The sequence below is a fragment of the Vulpes vulpes genome, chromosome 16, assembly GCF_048418805.1.
Source record: "Vulpes vulpes isolate BD-2025 chromosome 16, VulVul3, whole genome shotgun sequence".
In the NCBI taxonomy this organism is placed as follows: Eukaryota; Metazoa; Chordata; class Mammalia; order Carnivora; family Canidae; genus Vulpes; species Vulpes vulpes.
Genome location: NC_132795.1, coordinates 40,494,842 through 40,519,504, shown reverse-complemented (window position 1 = coordinate 40,519,504; position 24,663 = coordinate 40,494,842). Strand labels below are relative to the sequence as shown.

The window sequence follows — 24,663 nt, the reverse complement described above, 5'->3', positions numbered from 1 at the left end:
ACACAGACAATAAATACTGTGTAAGAAGTTCAGTCGAGTGGCTACTGCTGCTGTGCATTGGCCAGACCCAGCAAGGCCTGCATCTTGCTAAGAAGTCTCCTTGCACTCCTCAAAACAGAATGAGGATGGGGAAATAGAATCCACTATGAACTCCCCCCACCCCCCGCAACGCTCTTTATCACCCGGAAAATGCTGCTGCGGTGTGGACGGGTACCTCCCTGCTGATTCCTATCCACTTATGCACATCTTTTCTCATCCGTCATTATGCACCAGGCACTCTGCGAGTTGCTACAGGATGTCTAGTGAGCAAGACAAGCAGAGTCGGTTCCTCTCCTCACAGATGTTCAGTATGGAGAGACAAATATTTAAAATGTGTTAAATAAGTAAAGCCATTTCAGACTGTAGTAAGTGCCACAAGGAATATAGAGACAGAGGGGGACAGCATGGGACAGGCAGCCCTTTAGCCCGGGAGGTCAGAACAACTTCTCTGAGTAGGTGACACCTTAGTTGAGACCTGAATGATCACAAGGAGCCAACCATGCTCCTTGGGCCCCTGGGAGGACAATACGAGGCAAGAAGAATAGCAAAGGCAAATGCCCTGAGGCAGGAAGCAGCCTGGCTGGGTCTAAGAATAGCTGTGTGACCAAGGTAATGGAGAGAGGGATGGGGATAAAGCTGGAGAGAGAAGTAGGGGGAGTCACATTTGATTCTCCTCGTCTTTGTAACCCATTGGAGCAGCTTAAGTGGGAGTGACATGATCTACCTTACATAGATGTACCTTAAAAGATTGTCTTGTAGATCCTGGGAGGGAGGTCTACAGTAGACAAATCGGGGAGCCAAGTCCCCAGGTCTTGCAGGGGCCAGGTAGGTGATGGCTTGAGACTAGAACAGGGACAGGGAGCTGGAACCCAAACCTGAAACTACAACAGGACAGAAGCAGTCTGTGCAGCATCCTCTTCATTGTCCTGCAGGGGAGACGCCTTCGTGATCTCCACCTGACATGTGAGGAAACTGAGGCTCAGGGAGGCCGAGTGCCTGGCCAGGCTCCTGGATCTCTCCAGACCAAAGCCCAGGTGGGCCGCAGCCCGCAGTGCTCTTCCACACTCGCACTTTGGTTCCAGGGCTGTCCCCCTGCATCAGCTCAGGTGGCCAATCATGCCACCGTCACAGATGGTACAACTTAAGCTCTTATCTAAACGAGCCTCCTTTAAATACTCACAGGGCATTTGACTCTTTACGTGAGTAAATGTTCAATAATTCACACATTAGGCATCTTACTTTAGACTCATGACACTCAAAGGAGACAGGTCAGGTGTTACTTTTAAGTCTTTTAAGATTGTTCAGTGAAAAATCTCACACCAGGCATAGTGACAAACATAACATTGCTCCTCTTTCAGAACACTGGGCAGAAAAGAAAATCTAAATAATGCTGAACTTAAAACTTAGAAAAACAGTATACGAGTTTTTTTTTTTTTTTCGATAAAGGGGACAGGAAATTTTTGAAATAAGCTTTATTAAAACGTTGTGGCAAAAAAAAGAAAAAGAAAAAAAACGTTGTGGCATCTTAAGAAAATATAAGAATGTGTGGAATCTTTTGAGAATTAACTTTCTTTCAAATGTAAACATGTTTTTCAAAAATACAAAAAAAGTATAAAGTATATTGAGACTTTTATTTTCTCCTTATGAGGACAGAAGCTAGCTCCTGGTATTGATAGATGATTGAGAATGGGGTTTTTTGGTGTTTTTGTGGTGGGTTTTTTGTGTGGGGGTTTTTTTTTTTTTTTTTTAGAAAAATCAAGTCCAAGTGATGTATCAGAGTATAATTAAAATGTCAGAACAGTAAATTATGATGTGTGACTCGTAAACTACTTCAATCATGAGCCAGTGTGATTTATTGTTCCTTCTTTTCTTTTTCTCAAAACAAGTGCTACTAACTGGCCAAGATGTGCAAATCTTTAATTACTAATCACGTGCCATAGATCTTTAGGGGGTTGACTTCAAGTTTTAAAAAAAATGTTTTTAATCTCTGCTGCAAAGCACACGGGGAGATTAGAAATTGATTCAATAGTCATTTTAAAAGAAGAAAAAAATGGGCTGGGGAAAGACGTGCATTATTCTTGGAAAGATGAAAAGCTTCCATCCCTGATGTTAATCATCTGTTTTGCTGACCACTGAGAAAGGGCAAAGCCAGTAGTTTGTTGTTGTTGGTTGGTTTTTTTTTTTTTTTGAAAGCAGCTTTCATTTTTTGTTACACTTTTAATTTGTACAATTCAGTTATTTTTTTTCCTTTTTTTTTTTTTTTTTTTTGGTTCTCTGTTTTTCTTATTTCTCATCATCACTTCATGTGGGCAGTGAAAATTCAGAGGAGCGACAGGCAACTTACGTGGGATTCATGGGCCAGCAGCCACTGCAGCCTGCACACCTGCCATCACCCTAATACGTACCACCCTGACCATTGCAGAGTGCCAGCCCTGCCAGGCCCGAAAGCACCTCCTCCAAACAGCCCTCGTAATGTTCCAGACTTTCTCCTCCTGCTCTTTTATTGAAATTATATTCTTCTTCTTCCTCATACCTAACTCATACCATATTTGGCTTCCTGCGTGTTATGTTCCTTTTTTTTTTTTTTTTTTACTGTAGTGGCAACTTATCATTTCTGACATCTGAGTCCTTATTCTCCACCCCTATCAGAAAGCATTTGTCATTAGGGAAGGATGTAACTGTTAAGGATGCTTTATATGTGTTCAGGAAATAACAATTCTAGATATTATATAGCATACAATGCTCTCAGCTCTTCCCTGTGTCTTTGGAACCACTTATGAGATTCACGTCAGAATATATCTATGAAAATGAGATTATGACCCTGATGCGTTGAGTTGTCGTTCATGGGGAAGCTCATTTAAAGGCTTATTGTTGTGTGTGTCTAAAGCAACACTCATAGAGCCTCTGTGTGTTCCATTGTGCTCACGAGGATCATGATGCTCCTCAGGCACTTGTGGTTCTTGTAACTCTCAGATCCTAAAGTGCTGTCTCCATGGTTTCTGAGACCTGGTCTCTGTCCAGTTGGGGTACTTCCTAGCCAATGCTCTGTGTCCCATGTGTCTTGCTGGACTGTTGCTGGTTGGCAAGGGTAGCAGGCTCACACCCCACCTGGGAATGCTCTGTGCCAAGTGTCTACTCTCTTACAGCAGCTTTGGTGTCATCCTTCTCTCCTACTTCCATGAGTGCATACAGCCTGAGTTCCCTGAACATGGGGACCTTACCTCGAAGCCTCTATTCTACTAGCCCTCGTGGAACCATGATGAGGAGGAGACTGAAAAAGAAAGACTTCAAAAGCTCACGTAAGTGAAATGGTAACCGTTGTCTTTTGGCTCGGAGAAAACGTATGGGCCACCTGGAGTCTGTGGCGAGCGTGTTTTACGATGCCTGAGGGATAAGGAGCTCACAGCTCCATGCCAAAGTTGATGAAATTATATCTGTTATCTATAGGGTAGTGATTGGGCCAATACAATTTCGGGCTGGATTCGTTAGGTTCATTCTACCTTTGCCTACAACTATGTCTTCAATTGTTTTTTTCTTGCTCTTTCGATCTGAGAAAATAACCAAAGAGGTAAATTTTTTTCCCTTGGAGACTCCTTCCTTCTATTCTGGGTAGCTTTGGACAGGAAACATTTGTTGTCAATTTCTTATTCCCTCTAAAGCAATTTGTTGAAAACTCTGTCCCCCTTCCGATAAGTCTAAGAACCCCATGCATTTTTTTTAATATGATTATACATTTGCTCACTTATCTTTCCAAGCAGATCTAATCATAGTCTAGAGAGGTGTATTTCTTGTTCTCTATGTCCCCTTTGGTGGCTGTAATTATGATTCCCGTGGAGAACCTCAAAGAAGATAAGCCCTCTTCCTGCGCTTACCATAAAAATAAAATTTTTTATTACCTTTAGTTACCTAAATAAAATGAAACCAACCCAGATACTTCAAGACTGGAAGTGAAGAAAGAATGTTTTTGTGAGAAGGGATGTGTGGGCCTATTGGCTCTTCAGCTTGTTTGCCAGAGATTCATCTTCACAAGTGGACTCACCATGCCACCCTCAGTGTAGGACACCAGCCGTCACTCACACCGGGCAATGGACTCTTCATGTTGTAGGAAGATGTTTCCTTACAAAGAAAACCATTGCAAAAGATAGAGTCACCACTGTGATATATTCGTGATTTTGACTTGCATACATATCCCTTCAAACATAAGGGATATCTTGTCATCTTTAATATAGGTGCATGACAGTAAATTTGAAATTAGGAAAACAGAAGGTAGATTGAGTTTAGTTAAAATGAGAATAAACAGCTTCTAAAGTCTCATATGTTTCTTAGCTGACACTAAACTAAATTATTCACTCTTGGAAGAAATTAGTTGAAGGCAGTAGAGTAAACTAGTGATGAGCATAGACTTGGGAACCAGGCTGCCTGTGTTCTCATTTCGGCATCACTACTGTAGGACCTTGAGCAGGTCACCTAAGTTCTCTATGCCACGGCTTCCTTAGCTACACAAGGGGGATTAATTATAGTGCTTCCCTGGGTAATTGTGAAAATTATATGAAAGAATATATATATGTATTCTCACCACCAAAAGAGACCCATGGGACAAGAAATATACTCTAGGCTATGATGAGAATATATACATATTATATATTATTAAATACATCACTTGACAGGATGAGCACTGGGTGTTATACTATATATTGGCAAATCGAACTCCAATAATTAAATACATACATACATACATACAAAATATGCATAGTATAATAAAATTATGTCAGCTGCACATACATACATGTATATATTGTATATATATAATTTTCCTAATTACCCAATGAAATATATTCCATATTAACATATATATACTAGAACTCCTGGTAATGGTAAACACTATTGAACTGTTAGCCATTTAAAGAGTTTATTAGTTATTATGCCTTGAATCTAAATAGTCATGTGTGAAAATCTGTTGACAGTGTTCTTACAGGGACGCATTTTTCACAGTGGTTACTTTGGCTTCCATATAGGTTTTGAGGCTTCCATATAAACCTGCAGGGTTTGTGGTGGATTTTTGTATATGAAATTGCTGCTCTCTGAGGCCTCTGTGTGCAGCCTCCCACTGACAGCAACAGGCTCAGAAGAGCAATTAAAATGAATTCATTAATGTTTGTACTTCTGCTTCAACGGCTAAATATTTGTTTGTGTTAGGTCAGACTCGCTACATTGATTAAAGACATTAGTGACTACAAATGAGTGATAATATGTTTGGCTATCTCAGGTTGATATTTACATGGCTTGAATTTTCTAGAAGGAAACAAAGCTGAGGCCACGCTGTCACTGATACCCATAACCAACTCATAAATTCTGTTTTGAACCGGGAAGTGACTCTCTGACATAGTAGAAATGTAAACAGAAACCTGGCTGAAGAAATGTCAAGCTATTTGTGTTTGCTGTAGACATTGGCCACCAGAGCATCACTGACCATATACCTCCCAGAATGTTTATGTCTCTCGAGAGATCAGACATTTTATATTGTAATCAAAGAAGAAGGTCCAAAACTTTTATTCTTACTCCAAAAAGACCTACAAAAATAATGATAGCATTCCAAAGTCAGAAAAAAAGGAATGAGGTTTTGGGGGATTTTTGTTTTGGGGTTTTTTTGTTTGTTTCTCTCTCTCTCTCTCTCTTCTTGCTTCTTTGTATGGTCACATTAGATGTAAAGGTTCTCCCAAATAACTTATAATAAAAGTTTTATTACACTCTCACTATACCATGGTTTACTTCCACCACTTTATTTATGTCTTTATTCTATGCCACCATTTGCTGCCCCTTTTCTAATACTTACGTTTCTATGGCAACCAGGCCATTTGTATGGATGGTGAATCATGGCAAAGTCACAACAAATATAATAAAAAGTCTCTATGCCGTGTTGGTGATGAAGTGAGGCCAGAGCTTGCAAAACAAGAAAAAAAAAAAAACTCTCACATATGTTTGTAGAAAAGGACACGCCAGAAAAGAATTAAGTCTTCTCACATAAGTAGTAAAACATTCTGTATCATTGACCAAAGGGGAAAATACAGGAAGTCTGTAGCAACACGTTACAAGAATTAAACCAGGAAAGTGCCATGTTTGTTTCCCAGGAAGAAGGATGAGTGTCCCCAGCACTCCTCCTTGAGCACTAGGCTGAGAGGAGTGTCACAGAGCCCCGGGAGGGTTGCAGAGCCGTGTCACAGAGGGAACCCTCTTGTCACCCCTTTTGGAATCTTACTGAGCTTTGCCCCACACCCTGGGCTGTCCCTTTTTCTGCCTCAGAGGTCAAGGCTTTTTCCAGAGCCCTATCATCCGCCCATGATGGCAGCATGACTGGGTGGTGGACCAGGTTCATACCCCCTGCTTCCTGCTGCTGCACACAGAGCCAGTGTAGACTCTGCTTGTTCACAGTCCTCCTGAATTGCAGCCAACTTAGAAGCCAGATCACATTCCCAGAATAGTCTTTGCCTCTTTTGCCATCACCACTTGCTAGCAGGGAGGCCAACATTGGAAAGAGCTGAAAGAAGGAGAATGAAGAAACCTGACAACTTTTGTCCCTGCCACCGACCCCTGAGAAAAGGACGCAAGCCAAAGGCAGCTTATGGTAAGCTTTTATAAGTGAGCATGCAGGGAGCCCTCCCCGGGGTCAGCTTATGAGCTCAGGCCCACCCTCATTTGCAGAAGGGAGCGGCTGGACACCCACACTGTGCTCCTGAACGGGATCACGTGCTACACACCCAGTGTGTGGGTCCGCAGCAGGCCGTCCCCACTGGGAACACTACAGTGAGGCAGAGGTCTTGAGTGACAGGATCAAATAGTGATAAACACAGAATATTAATAAATCTTTGCAGTCCGCTGCTCAGCATACTTTTGAAATGCTCTTCCTGTCTGCTAGTAAACCTCACAAACTTCTGAATTAAGAAGACATTTGGCAGATTTTTAAACTCGGGAAGCTAACGAGTTATCTTCAGTTTTCCTCCCCTACTTACATCAGGAAAGACAAGAGCCTACAAACACACAGGGTCATGTCCTGCACACCCGAAGGGCTGTGCAAGGACCCTCCAAATGTGAACAGGCACAGGCCAGAGCAGAGGCAAATCCCGAACACAACCTTGGTTATGGCCAGAGCCAGTACCCTGCAAGAGTAGCTGCTACTGGACAGAGAATTCATCATACAAATGTTTAAACTACAGGGTTATAATTCATGATAAATCACCTTTATTTTCTTTTGCCGGTTGGCCACATTAAAGAAGCAGGATAATCAAGCTCATCTTTTTTTTCCTCCAAGTAATATTGGTTGTTTTTTTTTTTCTTCTGGCTCATCATCTTTAGATCTGCAATTTATCTTTTTCATATCTGGTAATAATTTGCAAGACTTTAATATGTGTGAGTAATCGGTACATACTATTTCAAATGAAATGTTACCGTTTCAAAGAAGAGATTTCAGTATATCGAAAGACGTTCAGAGTTAATTATAAAAGCCTACATTATTTAATCCTATATTTATTAGATAAATTATAAATTTATATAATTATAGAACCACCATTTAACGTATTTTTAATCCTAAATTAAATGTCCTAATAATTTCTATTTGCCTTGACTTGCCTCCAGATGAAGCTTACAGATTTAATGATGCCCATAATGAGCACTTATTTCCATTTTCAAAACCTTCTAGAGACTTCAGTTTCTCAACTATCTTTAATAACTGTTCCAAAAATGTGGAAGCTCTCGCCTTTGAATAGGTCTTTACTATACCCCGCCTAATCCCTCCTATTATGACTGACCTATTTCTTCTTAATTCTTTCTTAGTGGAAATGCCAATCAGGTGTCTTAAAGGTTCTAAATGGTTTTTAACTCTAATTAAGTAATCCAAAAATCTATACCAAACTGAGATCTCAAATGGAAAAAAATACATATTAATGTGAACCTATAGAAAAATTCACAGAGAGTAAAGTCTTCCTGTCGAGGTCCAAAAATCACCACCTAGAGAATAGAATGTAAGTAATCTGCCAAAGAGGTGATGTTCTATTACTATGTTCCTGCCTTCAATGAGAACAGACTGGAAAGAAACACAGCCCTCCATCGTGACTAACTACTTGTAGTGGTTGTGTGCCTCCAGTAAGAAAATGTATGATCTGAAGAACAAAGTATGATTGACATCAACAAAGGCACACTAGGAAGTGTGATCTGAATTAATATGTGACAGTCCATGTGTCAGATCTTGGAATTGTAGGCCACCACCTGTAAAAAGCTCAGGGTTGGAAGCTCCCCTTTACTCCCTACTAACCTGCAGGCTGCTTTGATCTCATCGCTTTGGTTGCAAGAGCAATGATGGTGCTTCTTAAGAAGAAGGTAATTTTCCTTCCTCTTTCTAGACAAAGATCTGCCTCCCCATCCTCTGCTCTGACAGCTGCAATGCTGGAATGAACCACATAGTAGAAAAATTGGGGTCCTGAGGAAAAACTTTTAGCTCCCTAAGTCAGCAGAACCTATAGAAAATGTTGGTTCTGAAAAGGAAAATGTGGATAGCATCATAAAATTCTATTTGTTCTTCATTTATTTAGTGTTCTTTGAATGTTCCAGGCATTGGGATTTCAAAGGGGAAAAAGATCTGGGTCCCAGTTTTTAAAGAACTCAGGGTCAAGGGGAGAGAAAGGCAGGCAAATAAAAAAGTGATAAATGCTGAAATTGGACCATGTATTAAAATGTGGAAATGTAAAAAAAGTGAGGACTTAACTCTGCCTGGATAAGGCAGGGAAGGGGACATTGAAAACCCAGGGGAAGGACCAGAGGGACCTTCAGAGTATGAAAGCAGGACTGCAGCATATGGCACGTGGAGGGAGCACAGAGGAGCATGAGACTGGATAGGCAGGAGAACATGAACTTGGGAAGGGTGCTGTGAGCTCTGCTAGCATTGAAGATTTTGTTCTACAGAAACAGGGAGGCATTGAAAGGTTATAAATTGGGAGATGACCTTCACATACTAGAAAAGCCACTCTGGCAGCAATTTGGAGGCTGTTACTACAAGACAAGGGGCAAGGACACTGGTTGTAAGTCTCTATAGTGATCTGTGTTAGCAATGGTGAGGCCCTCCTCTAGACGGTAGATAAATTAGGGGCCTCATCATGAAGAGAAAGTTAATCTGGCGATAATATGCAGAAATTGTTGGGCACAGAAGGACCAGAAACATGTGTGTGCAAATTTTTGAAATAAAAATGGAAGCCTGATTTGAAGCATTAACAGCAAGAAGGAAAAAGAGGATTTGTAGAAGTTATATTTCAGTAGTCGTCTTGAAAGCACTTAGCAATTGATGGAATTTGAGACAATGGGGATGTTGTAAGTCAAAGTCTACTTTGAGATTTCAAGCCCGGTGGACTAGAAGCATGATAGTCCCATTCATAGAAACTGTAGTGGAAATGAGAAAGAGGAGACGATTAACTCAATTTTTAAGAGGTTGAGTTTGAGGAGTCAATGAGACATCCTTATGGATGGGATATCCAAGTCAGGAAATTCATCCCCGGAGCTTGAGAGAAACTGGAGAGTTAGATTTGAGAAATACATGCAGAGGTCATATTACAGAAGCAGGAGAAGTGAAAGAGGGAAAAGAGAGAAGACTAAGAAGAGAGAACCAGGGGCAACTCTACGTTTGCAGTGCAGAAGAGGCAAAGGAACTGGAAAGGGCTGAAAAAATGTCAGAAACTAAAAGCTTCATTGAAACCAAGAGAGCAATTCCAGAAAGAAAAGAATGGTTCCCAAAGCCAGTTGTTGCAGGGTAGTTAGAGTGGATGCGGCCATTGATTTTGGCAATCAGGAAGTCATCACTGAGAGTGGATTCAGTAAAGGGTGAAGGGAGAGGCCAAGTTTTAAACAGTTTCAGAATCAGTACAGACCTAGAGGGAGAGGTCAGAAAGCTAGGAGGCTGAGCAGGAAAGTTGGAAAAAGCAAGAGAAAAGTTTTTGTGGCACAAAAATCACAGGGAGTGGAAATAGATCGTATTAGAAAGGGGGCCTAGCCTTGAAATGGAAGGAAGGATATATCCTCCTGAAGCAGGAAGAAAAAGGAAGCGAGAGCAGATCATGTTAGAGAAATCGAGGTTGAAAAGAATGTTTTTAAAGAACTCTTGTCAGTGAAGGAAGTGAAGTAAGGAGTAAAGTTTGATCCTTAAAATGGTAGAAATGTTTGAGACAGATCCTATGAGAAATCCAATATTACATAACAGAAGATCCCAGGGCCCCACAGAGAATTGTGGGAATTTGTAGAGACTTTCTGTCGCACTCTTCAGCGAACTTAGTAAGAGCATTGGAGTCAAGCAGGCATTATGAGAGAGGATAGCATATTAGAGTAGGGAACATGTCATGAGGTCTGTGCATCTCTCATACCAGCAATGCATCATTGAAGTGGCCACCAGGGGTCCAAGTAGAGCGTGGAAGGAAATGATCTAGTAAAAGGCAATGGGTAAAGATGACAACTTCTAAAGTAGGTTCCCCAGATTCACCCATGAGGGATGGGAAGGTCTCCCCTAGGGTCTCTTGTACCTTCAGTAGCTCTGTTTTTATCTGGAATACAAAGGTATCCCTTACATACTTTCATCTGAAGGAGGGGAAATCTGTTGCTAACAAAATCATTTGAAAACCACTCAACTAGAAGACAAATGAGAGGGAGTAGGGCCAAAAGTCATCAAGAAGGAAAGTTAGTATCTAAGGACTGGGAGAGATGGCTAATAAGGTTGTGTGATCAACAAGGAGGATTCAAATATGAAGATCCTGGAACTCTCTCCAGTTTGAAGGACATGGGTTCAGCACAGCGAGCTGAATTTGGGGGGATTGCCAATAATCAGCACTGAGAGAGCTAAAGAACCATTACAGTAAAGGAGCCATATAATCACAATTACAGGAGGTTTCAATTGGAGGAAGTGACAGTCCAGCATTGGACCCTGTAGAGAGCTTGCTCACAGAGAGTGAAGGAGGCAGGGGTTCCAATGGGGAATGCTGAGAGAAAGGCTTCTAGGAATTGAGTGGCCTTTCCATGACCCAGGCTGGGGTTAGGAACAAGACAGAGATGGACATCTGGGGGCTTAGATGAGGACCAGAGGAAAGATGAAATAGATGACAAAGTAGGATGGAGAACCAGTGAGAAAGAACAAAGGCTAAAGAGCCCAAACTTGGGGATAGGAGAAATGTAAGTTTAAATGACTCCATCATGCCAATCTGGTGCGAAATTAAGGTTGGTGATTTAGCATATCTTCACCATTCCAGGAGCCAGTCTTTCTCTTCAAAGCTGAAGATCAGATTATTTATAAAAACTTTAAGGCTTAGACACAAATGGATAGAGTGGAAAACGTAGTGGACCAGTTAGCCCAACCCTTTTTTTTCAGAGAGGAAAGAAATGAATGCTTTCCCCCAAGGTCACACAGCTGGTTGCCTGCTGGCGGAGCCAGGGCCAAAAGCCAGGTACGCAATCCCAAGGCCATTCTCTTCCTACAGCTCCCACAACTGTCCCCTGCTACAGGGGAGGAGGCCACACTGGTGTTGTGACTAAAATGTGACAAATATTGGGAGATTCCTTTATCTAGTTCAGTTATGACTAAGTTTTTATCTAGAAGACCAAAATATAATCTCCCACCATTGCCAGTGAGCTTTTTTTTCCCCCAGAGACATGATCTGTGTCAGAAATGCTGGCATTCTGGGGCACATGGGTGGCTCAGTTGGTGACGCATCTGACTCTTGGTTTCAGCTCAGGTCATGATCTCAGGGTCGTAAGACCAAGCCCCTCATCAGGCGCCACGCTGGGTGTGGAGCCTCCTTGAGATTCTCTCCCTCTCCTCTTGCTCTCTAATAATAAAGAAAGAGAGAAAGAGAAAGAAAGAAATGCTGGTATCCTTCCTCCAACCTAAAGTCATAGTTTTTTGTGTTTGTTCCTCTAGTGTCATTAGCCTCAAGCACAGTGGGTTTGGCCGGGCAGGTCGTTCACACAGAAACCACAGAAGTTGTGCTGACAGCAGATCCTGTGACAGGATTTGGGATCCAACTGCAGGGCAGTGTGTTTGCCACAGAGACTCTCTCTTCTCCACCTCTGATTTCCTATATTGAAGCTGACAGCCCAGCAGAGAGGTAAGACATTCTTTCACAGCGTCTTTTTGTGTGTGTGTGTGCATTTCTTGTGGCAGCTATCTTTGAATAGCTGATAAATTATGGAACAGTGCTCAATGCAGGAAATGCAGGATGTAATGAACTCTGTGCTGACAATAAAATTTTATGTTCTTGATAAGGTTTGAGAAGAATAACGAGCATGGATGCCTTTATCTAGCAGATTTTTGTCCATCTGGGATTGGAAGCCATAGTAATGAAAAAGGAGAATCTCTCTGAAGTTCAAACTTTATTATAATAATTTCTCTGCAGCGGAGGTGGGGGGGACTGTACATTCACCATTACTCTATGTTGGTCCAGATCAGATTATAAGAACACCATAGTGCTAAATTATTAATCACTTCTCTGGGATATATCAAGATTCCCTCGCTCACATTTGTAGCCATGAAATGCAAGAGTGCCAGACCTTGCAGTTGACTCGATATATGCCCACATCATTGAATAAACAAGAACAAATAGGTATGCTATTTCACTGGGATAAAACAAAATAGATTTGGCAACTTCAACTTGATAATTATTTGCTCTGTCTACATCCTCTAATATATGGTTCTAAATATAGATGTGGGGTGCTACAGATTGGAGACAGAGTGATGGCTATTAATGGGATTCCAACTGAAGACAGCACCTTCGAGGAAGCCAACCAGCTCCTCCGAGACTCTTCAATCACGAGCAAGGTCACCCTGGAAATCGAGTTTGATGTTGCAGGTATGATCATATATTTGCAAATCAGCTGCAGAGTCGGGAGTGGACCACATGTGAATTATATGAATTATATGGCAGAGGTGGAACTATTTTTTTCACATGCTGAACACGTTTTTGTTTAGGAGATTTGGGGTGTCATTTTGTTTTGATCATTGTTTTTGTGCTATCCATTAAAGTGTCACCATAAGAACAGTTGAAAATAAATGTGACAAAATGAATAAGTAAGAGCTACTATAAAGGTGATAAAAAAAATCATGTAGCATTTATTCTTCCTGATTTGCCCCTAGATGGTGGGCAAATCATATTCTTCTGTCACACAGACAAGAAAAGCCTCTCTGACCCTTCCCACTGCAAAGAATGTATGAAAGATTGGTAGGGAACAATGAAAATTCATTAGGTGGATTTATACAAGCCCAGCAAGCAAATATTCAGTCTCTAGTGTTAAAAACAAATTGTACCAGACACTTGTTAAAAGCAAGGAAGACTTTCTTCAAGACTATTTAATAGAGATCAAGACTTGGAATAGGAAAGAGAAATTAAACTCAAGTCCAAAACCAGTAAGGGCAACCAGGAATGAAATTTATGGCCCCCCCAGCAAGGTAAGGGTGAGGAAGTCATAGGATGGAAAATGATTAACAGGAACTTGATGAGATACCCAGGGTGTGGGGATGAGGAATTTGATTATATATTCAAGGAGGGATTCTCAATAAATTGATTTAGCATTGATTCTCACTAAAATTGGGCTCAGCAGGTCAAGGGCTAGGCCAAAAACAAGGCCTAGTTGAGAAGAGGAGCCTGACTTACGTTTGGTCAGGAAGGGAACCCTTGTTAGTAGCTAACAGGTGTGTGGGTTATAGAGGTTGGTGCTGGTTTCCATTTAATAAAAGTGTCTTCACACAGTGAAATACTATCTCACAGAGCCAATGATCTTTACCAATCATTAAAGATGTGCCTTTGGACATAGAGATTGCATTATCCCAACAGATACTTGTTGAGTGTCCATGGGAGATGCAACAGTAGACATGGAAGGAAAAAAATTCCTTTCTTCATGAAGCTTGTGGTGTTATAGAAAGTCGATTTAAGTTAGCATATATAAATGTAGGCAGCAATAAGTACCCCAAGGAAAGTAAGGCAGGATGCGGATTAGAGAATAGCTGTGGGGAGCTAATTGCGTGGGATGACTCTTGGAGGAAGTGACATTTGAGCAGAGACTTGAAGGTCAGGAAGGAGCCAGCTCTATGGGAATCTGGGAGGAGAGTATTCCAGGTAGAAGGAGCAGCCAGTGTAAAAGAGGTGAACCAGAATAATAATCTGGGTGGGTTTGAGAAATAGCAAAAAAGGCTCTTACTAGGGTGCCTGGGTGGCTCAATCAATTAAGCTTCTAACTCTAGATTTCAGCTCAGGTCATGATCTCATAGGATCAAGCCCCAGGTTGGGCTCCACACTCAGTGGGGAGTTTGCTTGAATTCTCTCTCTCTCTCTCTCTCTCTCTCTCTCTCCTCCCCCTTTTGCCCCTCCCCCCACTAGCATGGGCACTCAATCTCTCTCTCAACTAAATCAGTAAATCTTTAAAAGTTGGGGCTCTTACTGCAGCATAAGGATGTTGGGGTAGGGATTAGATTTGGAATCGGAGATGAGGTGAGAGAGATTGGAAGGGACCAGCTAATGCAGTCCCTTGGTATACAGAATTTATATTCCAAGTGTAATGAGGTCATGGAGCATTTTAGGGACAGCGGTGAGCTATCTTGGTTAATGTGTTAAAGATCCTTCTGAAATGAGAAGGGACAATAGCAGAAACAGAAAACCTAGTTAGGAAGTTGCAGTGGTTGGATAGGTCAAAAATAATGATGGCTTGGGCAAGGTGGTAGAACTAGATTTGGTGAAAATACTGAAATTTAGGACATGGCTTGAAGGAGGGCTGACAGATCTTGCTTCTGGAATGGATATGGAAGATGAGAGAAAGGGAAGATCGTGGATGACTCTTGACATGGAAGGGTCAGCCATTGAGTAAATAGTGATGATTTCCAGGAGAGGAAGACTTGAAGAATGGAAATTTGAGGATAACAACAAATCTATTTTAGGCCTGGATAGGCCAATCCATTGCCAATTCTAGGGAAAAGGATAAGCACATTCATTCCTTCATTCAAAAGTCAATAATCGAGCACCAGTCACTAAATGTTAGGCACTGAGCTATATTTAGATCATTTAAAGAGAAAACAGGAAGGATTAATATCCTCAAAGTGGGGCACCTGGGTAGCTCAGTGGTTGAGCGTCTGCCTTTGGCTCAAGTCATGATCCCAGAGTCCAGGGATTGAGCCCTGCTTTGGGTTCCCCATAGGGAGCCTGTGTCTCTCTCTGTGTCTCTCATGAATAAATAAATAAAATATTATATATATATCCTCAAAGTGCTCAGAACCAATTAGACAAGAGCAAGAACTGCTGCAAGACAAGAACAGACTTACCTTATATGTGTTGCCACTGGAATGTTAAAGGAAGAGCCCAGGAGACCACCGGAGCCTAGGATGAGAGGTGCGGACTGGAGGGCAGCCCTGCGGAGGGACCACCATGGCAAGTGATTGGTAGTCACTGGAATACAGGAGACCACTAGGGAACGAGTGGCAGGAAAGAGGGAACTCTGTCTGAGGAATACTAAAACTGAAAGGGGAAGGAGATAATGAAGATGCAGCATGAGAAGTGGGAAGAGAACCAAAAAAAGGTGGCATTTTGGAAGCCAAAGCAAGAATTTCCAGGTCATGGTCAAAAGCATAAAGGTGCTTCAGAGAATTCAAGTGATAAAAGGCAGGAAAGGTCCACTGCATTTGGCAATTAGGGGGAAAAAAAAACACATTGCAGCCGAGTTTCAAGGAACTGCGGGCAGAAGTCAGGCTGTGGAAAGCTGAGGGTTGAGGGGGGAGATGTACGGGTAAGTTCTGCTTGCCTTCTGCCGTGGGCCTGGGTTTTGGCACAGGGGACGGCTGGAAAACTGCAGTGAAAGGATAAAGATGGAGGCCTCTGTGGCGTTCCCTTTTCAGAACTGCTCCAGCATTTAGTTACCTCCTGGACATTATTTTTGTATTGCTTTATCCTCTAATCAGTGGTTCTCAATCCAAATCACATTTGCCCTCGGGAACATGTGGCAATGTTAAGAAGCGTAGCTGTGGCTGAAAAAAAGATGGGATGAAAGATAGAGGGGAGCCCAGAGGGGAGATGATGTTCTGTCTTGTTGATATTGGAGAGATCAGAGCATATTTGGGGCCTAAAGTGAATGAGGAAGAAAAAAGAGAATTGATGGATAGAAGTCCCTAAAGGGATGAGAGGGGAAATTACCTAGAACATAGGTAGGTAACTAGTCCAAGACAGAAGGTTGGCAGCTGCCTCTTGTGAGTTTGTAGAGAAGGATGTGAGACTATAAGCACATTTTTATCTGTGTCTTTAGGATCTCATGTATGAACTGTCAAGCAAAGGTAAAAGGATCAGCATCTTGGGGAGTTGAAAAGAAAGATTGTTTAGAATAGCTGACGGGGAAATGAGTGAGAAAACTAACCAGACTCTTGTAAAGGGATTTTCAGGCTGGGTAGTGGACCAGGCAGGGTCTGGAGGCTCTAAGTTTATAGCACAGTCAACCTGCATGAGCAAGTAGTTTTTTGTCAGGTGACCTCCACTCCTGAGGAATAACAGCAGAGGCGGGAGGTAATTAGATTGAGCCAGAGATTAAGATTTCTGGAGAAGGTTTGACAGAAAGAAAACTAAAGTCATAGCAAGTCAAATTGTTGCAGGAAGAGCAAATGAATAATTTTGGTGATAACCTAAAACTCACGATGATATTTATCAAACGCTTACTCCACGGCATGCCAGTCTTCTAAGCGCTGTGTGTGTTTTAGCTCATAACAGCAATGGAGGTCACTAGGATTATGTCCCCAGAAAACTGAGGCCCACGGAAGTTAATGGTAGGGCTGGGATTTTCACCCAGGCAGACTGGCTCCAAAGGCCATGCTCTTACCACTACACATGATACCTTGGAGGAATCTAGGTTGCAGAGGGATGGACATCAATAATGGATCAGTGTGGTAGACTGGAAAGAAAGAGAAGACTAAGGATCTAGGAGTATTCAGGAAGAAAAATGGGCATAAGAAGAGAAAATTGAGGAGGGAGCTGATGGTAGGAGACTGAGGTCCAAGTGGCATATTAGAGCTTAGGATTTCAGAGAAGGTCAAGTAAGGCTCAGGGTAGCGAGCTACAGAAGTGATGTGGAGTGGAGGCGAGTATTATTCAGCCAGAGGTCCGGGAATTGGACATGCAGCGTGATGGAAACACCAGGCACACAGTGGAGTCCCTCAGGAGGAGGGCAGGACTTGGAATGAGGACGGGAGTGTGAACTGGCTGCTTTTGACATGCCGAACACAATCCTATCGAAGGATCTCTGCACTTTGCCCCCGCCTGGGTAGCTCTGTCCTACCACAGTCTGGGGGTTCGCTCACTTCATTCAGGTCTTTGCTCACATATCACTTGTTCAGAGAATCCTTCCCTCATCTATCACTCTGTCCCCTTGCCCAGATTTATGGTTCTTCTCAGTCTTTCTCATGCCCTGGTGTTATGTTGTGGATTTATTTACTGTCTTGTCTTCTCCAGTGGGAAAAAAATCTATGATGTCAGAGACTTGTGCCTTTTGTTCACGAATGTATCCCAGCACCCACAGTAGCCCTTGGAATGCGGGAGACTCTCAGCCAATATGAATGAATGAAGTGTGGTTGTCTCTCCTGAGGGACTGGAACAAGGAACTTCAGTTTCTGCATCAAGAACTGATGCTGTACCCACTGTTTCTCTGGGGTTCCTGGTCTCTCCGTGCTGCTCGTTTCTGCATATCTGCTCTATTTGTCTCTGTACAAGTTCTTTCTTGATTGTATTTGTTTGCCCCAACTTTGCCAAAGTCCCCAGCCAGTACAAGTTGTTGTGTTTTTTTTTTTTTTAAGATTTTATTTATTTATTTGAGAGAAGAGAAACAGGTAGAGGGAAAGGAAGAGAAGCAGTGCAGAGCCCACCACAAGACTTGATCTCATGACCCTGAGCTCATGACCTGAGCTGAAACCAAGAATCAGACAATTATCCGACTGGGCCACCCAGGCATCCTCAGTTCACGTTTCTAATTCTTAGGTTTGGTAGCTGCGGCCAAGCAGGAATCTGATAGAAGGATCCTGTAAGAATAAGTCAGGTGCCAGTGAGGGTATGGTTTTCAAAGAAGGCTGTCCAGAAGTTCCAGAATGTACTTACTACAAGCACACAACATTCGTGGTGAAGTGATTTGTACGATTCACTATCTCCATTTACTTATAAATGGGAAAACTGAAGTTTGGGTGGGGAAACCCAAGGTCATATTACAAAGTGAAAAGTAGGTCCCAGGTCTGCTGACTTGCACCTGTCTTTTCCACATCATATCACACTGCCTCTTTGAAAGAGATGTCAGAGTTGTCAGCATGACAGAGCAGGATTCCTGAACCTCTGCCCTACTGTCCTTGGTTGTTGAGGGGAGGTGAATATCCTGGGAGCTGTAGGATGTTGAGCAGCATTTACTTGAGGCACTCCCGTAGGGAATGGCCAGCAGAATCTGACCTCTTCCATCAGCAGTATCTAAGTATTTATTTGTGCTGTAAATGCATTTTTATGTGTATCATCAATATTTGCTCATCGTGTAATCCACATTTAATGTATATATACACTTTAATATTTGTTGACTAGATACTTGAATATCCTTGGCTTAAGCTCCTAAGATATAGAAACTATGTCTATTAAACTCACTTTATTCAGTACCAAGCTTGCTTGAATAAGAGACAGAAAAAAAGGGACCTACGTGCTTCTACTCTGCCCTGGTTGTTCCGTAATTCAACCCATTTCAAATGGATAGATATGATGTAGAATAGGGCCAGAAAAAAAATATGCTCCGATCCTATCGTGCTCTCCTCCCATGGCTGACATTGATTTCTAACTGATTTCAGTATCCTCCTCCTAAGCCTAGGGACAACATCAGGATCTCCAATAAGACACTCTAGCTACTAGCTAGTCATTACCAATCTACTGGAATCTGTTGGAAACTACTGGAATCAGAAAGCTCTTTTTTAGCCATTTGAGAACTTGGAACATTGGTAGGAAATCTCCAGACATGAGCTATTTCAAGACTGCCCTTATCCTTCTGGATGTATTCCTAATTATCCGGCTGTGGGCCATCTATTTCCAAAATTCTTCCTCAAAAATATGTGATGCCCAGATATTAATTCCCAAGTTATTGGTCTCAGAGGTAAGCCATCTCTACTTTATAAATATTTCAAGTGACATAGAGAGTGTTTAAAAAGCTGGACTGTGAGTATACTCTTGCCTAAATCTATCTCTTTAGACGGGTACCTCTGTACAAACAACATTGTAGTAACATTTATGGGATTCCTTTTGAAGCCGGAATGATTCATAGCCTCATCACTCTAAAAGACAAAAGTTTAATTTTTTTCTATTTCTTTACCAATTTTTTTACCATACGTATAATTTTACAAAGCTATATTCATAATATATGTACAATTTACATTTTGCCTTTAATACTGTCTTTTTTTTTTTAATTTTGTTTTATTTATTCACGAGAGACACAGAGAGAGGCAGAGACATAGGCAGAGAGAGAAGCAGGCTCCATGCAGAGAGCCCAACTGGGACTCGATCCCGAGACCCTTTGGCCCTGGGCCAAAGGCAGGAGCTTAACTGCTAAGCCACCCAGGCATCCCAATACTGTCTTCCATACCAGTCTTAAAAAAATGTGAATACTTGAAGATTCTGCTTTAACTCCGAGGTTATTTTGTTGGAAGAGATGCAGCTTTGTTCTGAAAAGAAGTCCCAGGGAAAACCCTATCAAATGATGTTTGCCATCATTACTAGAGCCCCCAGTGCTTTCCTCTGAGTGGGTGGAAGTTAAGCATTTACATTTACCACCACCCACCCCGTTAGAATCTCTTAATTTTTCAAATCTCACAAGGGTGTCCAGGTTAATGAATTATGATGCGGTGATTATCTTACAGTGCCAATGACAAATGCTTCAGGCAGAAAAAGCAGGCCAATTGGAAAGCAGGGAGCCTCTGTTTACCCAAATGTGTTTTTAATTATAGTATTAACAAAGATAAAGCAAAAGAAGGGAAGCACAAAATAATCACATGGGAGTCTAACAAAATAAACATCTTATTTATTTTAAACCTATTATTTTTCCAAGTATCTTTTTCCTCTTTACTAGTATTTCTTTAAGAAACACCAAATTAAATATGCCTTTGCTTTAACCACCAAATAACTGTGTAGGAAAAAAAAAAACCCCAAATATAAAATAAATCATGTTGGCATTTAAAGGTTAAAGTGAAGCCACAGCTGATCATCATTTGTTGATATTTGTTCATCATTATGAATATTTCAAATCTTATGTAGTCAAACATGATTCATTACTGTTTTCCAGGAAGTGATAATATCTCCTCCAGTGTCATTAACAGTGTTAATCTTGGTCAAGGTTCCCTGCATCAAAAATTTATAAAAGCAAAATGTTGCTATGGTAACTATTCTAGATCAATGATTCCTGGCCCTTAGGATTCCAAGACCTCATCTATATAGCATCGTGGACAAGCTGTTACATATCTCCATGAATACATACATGCATGCAAGTGTACCATATTTTCCCCTCCCCTTTCACAGAGAATTTTGGCAAAAAAAAATAACACTAAAAAAAAAAGAAACATGAAACAAGTTCCCTAAGTAGTGAAGCTATTTGTGCCTTTAAAGCTTCTTATGCACTTGCATATGGACCACTTGGTGTTTTATCTGGGTAATCAGATTCCTACTACACCCACGAACATTTTTGTGGATGCTTTCTGCTTAGCGGCGGTCCCATGTCTGCTACTAGATCAACATGTTCATCAGAGATCGTCCAGTTGCAAGCAACAGTCATGCACTTGAGCTAATTCAGGCAGACAAGGAGCATTTACTGGAAGCACACAGGAGTTTCACAGCCCTGGAGGACAGGATATGCAGGCAGGCCCAGCACAGCCTAGAACCAGAGGGGAGAGCTGTCAACACCAAGCACAGGCACTCTCCAAGACATACATGCTCCAATACATGCTCCTCAGGTAGGCTTGCTGGTTTCTCCCTTCTCTCTGCAGACTGGCTGTTGGTGCCGGTGGGCAAAATGTGGACACTTCAAACGCCCTCTCTGCCCCCACTCTGCATGCTCATTCTCCACTCTTAAACTGTCACGTTGAGGGTAGGAAGAAGGGTGGCAGTTAGCCTTCCATTAATGGAAGGGAGAACGTAGAGGACTCAGGGGTGAAATGGAAGGCACAGATCTGAGGAATATTTTGGAAGTAATATGTATGACACCTGAGGCCTCTGAACCAAGGAAATAAGCACACCCACATGTTGTTCCTGACCCTGTTTGTTTTTCTACCCCAAAGTATCAAAACTATTCAGTCGTTTTGAAGTCAGGGGAAATAACTTCATCTACCTCAAGTACTGTTGAGAAATGGGACATTTCACATGAATTCTTTTTTTTTTTAAAGATTTTATTTATTCATGAGAGACACAGAGAGAGAGGCAGAGAGAGAAGCAAGCTCCCTGTGGGGATTTGATCCCAGGACCCCGGGATCATGACCTGAGCCAAAGGCAGATGCTCAACCACTAAGCCACCCAGGTGCCCCTCATATGAATTCTTAGAGAAGAAACAAATATATACGGGTCCTTTCTGGTATGTCAGAATGTTCGCTGAGGACAACAGCAAAGCCAAAGACATCCACTCACATGGTCTGTGACCCTCACGACAGAGTTAAGAAGAGTGGGAGGGTGCTAAGCAAAATAAGTCAGAGAGAGACCTCACTTATGTGGAATTTAAGAAACAAAACAAATGAACAAAGGAGAAAAAAGAGAGAGACAAACCAAGAAACAGACTCTTAACTGTAGGGAGCACACCATCAGGTCACAGGATGGGGGGAGGTGGGCAGAGGGATGGGGTAAGTGATGGGGACTAAGAGGGGCACTGTGATGAGCACAGGATGATGTATGAAGTGTTGAACCACAAAACTGTACGCCCAAAACTAACGTTATGCTGTACATTAACTAACTGGAATTTAAATAAAAACTTTTCAAAAAAGGCGGGGGGGGGGTAGTGGGAGGGGGTTAGAGAAGCAGCAGCCTCCCCAGCTTCCCTGGGAAATGTGCAAAGCACTGGAAGGAAAGAAAAGACCCAAAAGGGAAGACTTGCCTTTACTTGGCACAACGGTGGGATCTGTGAGGGGCAGCTTGCAGATCCTTTTTTACAGGTGGTATTCTAGAAGCCTGGAGGGCCCAGAGAAATCAAATGTTTATTGTGCTTTCCAGTTTAACAGTTGGTGGCAAATCTTCTGAGTTGGAAGATCAGCTTCTGGTCTTGTAAAAGGTTTACTGCCTGCATTTCTCCTGGGAAAGCATAACAGGCCTGGAAGAGCAAGTTACGGCCCAAGAAGGGAATAGCCCGGCTCTGCCTCCACAAGGCCCTCCCAACTTTCACCTGAGCTTTGCAGAGACAGAAAAGGCGTTAAACACTTGATGAACAGATTGAGCCAAGAGCTAGTTGTAACCACGGTGTGGCTCCGCCATCCGACAGGGCCCCCACCCTTTTGCTGATGTTTCCCTTCATCCACCCCCTTGCACCCCTTTCCAAAACCTGCAAGAAAGGACTACAGTCAGCTGAGTATGAATAGATGTTATCTCCTCAGTGGATATTTTCTTTTTAACCTTCTGTCTCATTGAAGATGTTATCTCCTCAGTGGATATTTTCTTTTTAACCTTCTGTCTCAGTAACCTTCTGTCTCATTGAAGGTTTCCCAGAATGTCCTAACAAAGGAATTTTAGGAATTTTAGTCTATCTAAATCTATGTAGCAGTTCTTTTCTCAAATACTAATCAGGCCCTGGTAAACTCAATTTCGTTCTATCCACAGTTGAGATCCCGGTTCTCTTTCTGTTAGCTCCCCTCTGTAGGGCTCGGCCAGTACTGAGCCCACCTTCACTCTGCTTCAGCACCCCCTGCCCTCCTGCTCCTCCCTGGGGCCTCCTGGAGCTCCCCAGGATCCAGAAATCAAAGGGCAGCCCTCTGTGCAGTGGGGGCCTCCTGGCGCCCTGTGTCTCAACCCCGCAGGCAGCGTCCAAGCTGAGGGGTTGTGGCCAATACCATTCTGGTTGTGAAATATTTCAAGTATCACTCTTGTCTCCACCTTCTTGGGGTATATTTTTCACTCTTTATATTACAAATGAAGGCACCTCGCTGCCCCCCAGATCGACAACCATCTCATCAAGCTGAAATTTCTCCTGAAAACCGATTCCTCCAGCTACCTTCTAACAAAGGTTGAAAAAGAGAAAGTATCGCTGAATAGGTAACTCTGGGAAACATGGTTGAAGAGGAAAAAAAGAATATAATCAGACCCATGGTTCTTAAACTCTGGTGTGCCTGGGAATCACCTGGAGAACATGCTTAACACACAGATTGCCAGGCTTTATTTTCAGAAATTCTGATCCTGTCGATCTGGGGTGATTCAGGAAGCTGTATTTGTATTTGCATTTTCACCCAGTCCAGGTGAATGGGATGCAAAGGTTGCCCGGATGACACTTCTGGATACTGAGCTCAGGTGTTGCTGTGAATCACGCACGGCTGCCTTCGGGCGCAACAGGTGTGCTTCACCAGGAGCAGAGTTCATCAGGATCCTACGGGCCTTCTCCTTGCTTCACTTCCCACAACTTTAACTTCAGACGCTTATGACACAATAATTCCTGATGCATCTTCATTGATTGGTGCTTCCAGGTCACGTACAAACATCTCTTCTTTGTTTTGAAATTACAGAGTCCGTCATCCCGAGTAGTGGCACGTTTCACGTGAAGCTCCCCAAGAAACACAGTGTGGAACTTGGAATAACCATAAGTTGTAAGTAAAAGTGACCCTTTTTTTTTAAATGTAGGATTTGAAAAAGACATTAGAAAATTGTACTGTCAGATGTCTTGCAGGTGTGACAAGTGTTTTTTAAGTGTTACTGCCACATTTCTATGTCCTGTTACAAACAGGCAGAGCCAGTAGCACCTCCAGCCCTTGTGTCAGGGGCAAGTTACCTAAACTCTTTCCGATCGTAGGTTTCTTCATCTGTAAAATGGGAATAAGGATATCTAAAAAATAAAGGATTATTTGAAGTATTTAATAAAAGAACATATTTATTATACCTAGTAGAGTTCCTGGCAAGTAGTAAGTATTCAATAAATGCATCTCACCCCCACCACGAATAACTAGATGAGCATAGAAACGCTTATAGGCTCTCTACATTCTCCTATATTGTGGATTGTTTTCACAATAATCTGTTTAAAAACAAAAATCACATTTATTTCCTTTTAAGATTATGCTCCTGTCGGTCCACTATGTATGCACCAATAAGCCGTTTGGCAAGACTAATAATATAATGATTCTTAATTTAGTAACTTTTAGAATTCCTGCATGGTCCAAGGTATCTGGGTAATAACCAAACCAAAAAAAGGAAAGCAGAGCATATAAATGTGCTTAATTCCCTCCTTTCCTCGGGCTCTGGCTTTATAACTGCTTTGGTAAAAACAGCTTTGAAAATTTCAGTCCCCATTTATAGAATGTGAATTGAAGTTTTTGTGCTTTTAATATCCATCAACTAGTTTCATCCATAAATGCCCCCAAGAAAACAAAGCAAATGATTAACGCAAAAAGACCAA

The 24,663-nt window shown here is 42.1% G+C and overlaps 1 protein-coding gene across 35 annotated transcripts in view; it reads left to right on the top strand.

Annotated features, from left to right (window-relative positions):
* Nucleotides 1-24,663, top strand: part of GRIP1 (glutamate receptor interacting protein 1) — a 656,016-nt gene that overhangs the window by 566,772 nt on the left and 64,581 nt on the right. For 15 of the 35 annotated variants that reach the window (XM_072741924.1, XM_072741927.1, XM_072741932.1 and 12 more), the window contains 4 exons: nt 3,186-3,338; nt 11,981-12,167; nt 12,763-12,908; nt 23,780-23,860. In XM_072741924.1, the coding sequence (XP_072598025.1) occupies nt 3,186-3,338; nt 11,981-12,167; nt 12,763-12,908; nt 23,780-23,860 (567 nt within the window). Of the gene's footprint in view, nt 1-2,352; nt 2,509-3,185; nt 3,339-11,980; nt 12,168-12,762; nt 12,909-23,779; nt 23,861-24,663 lie in introns of all 35 variants that reach the window. The other 20 variants (XM_072741936.1, XM_072741912.1, XM_072741916.1 and 17 more) reach the window with 3 other exon arrangements.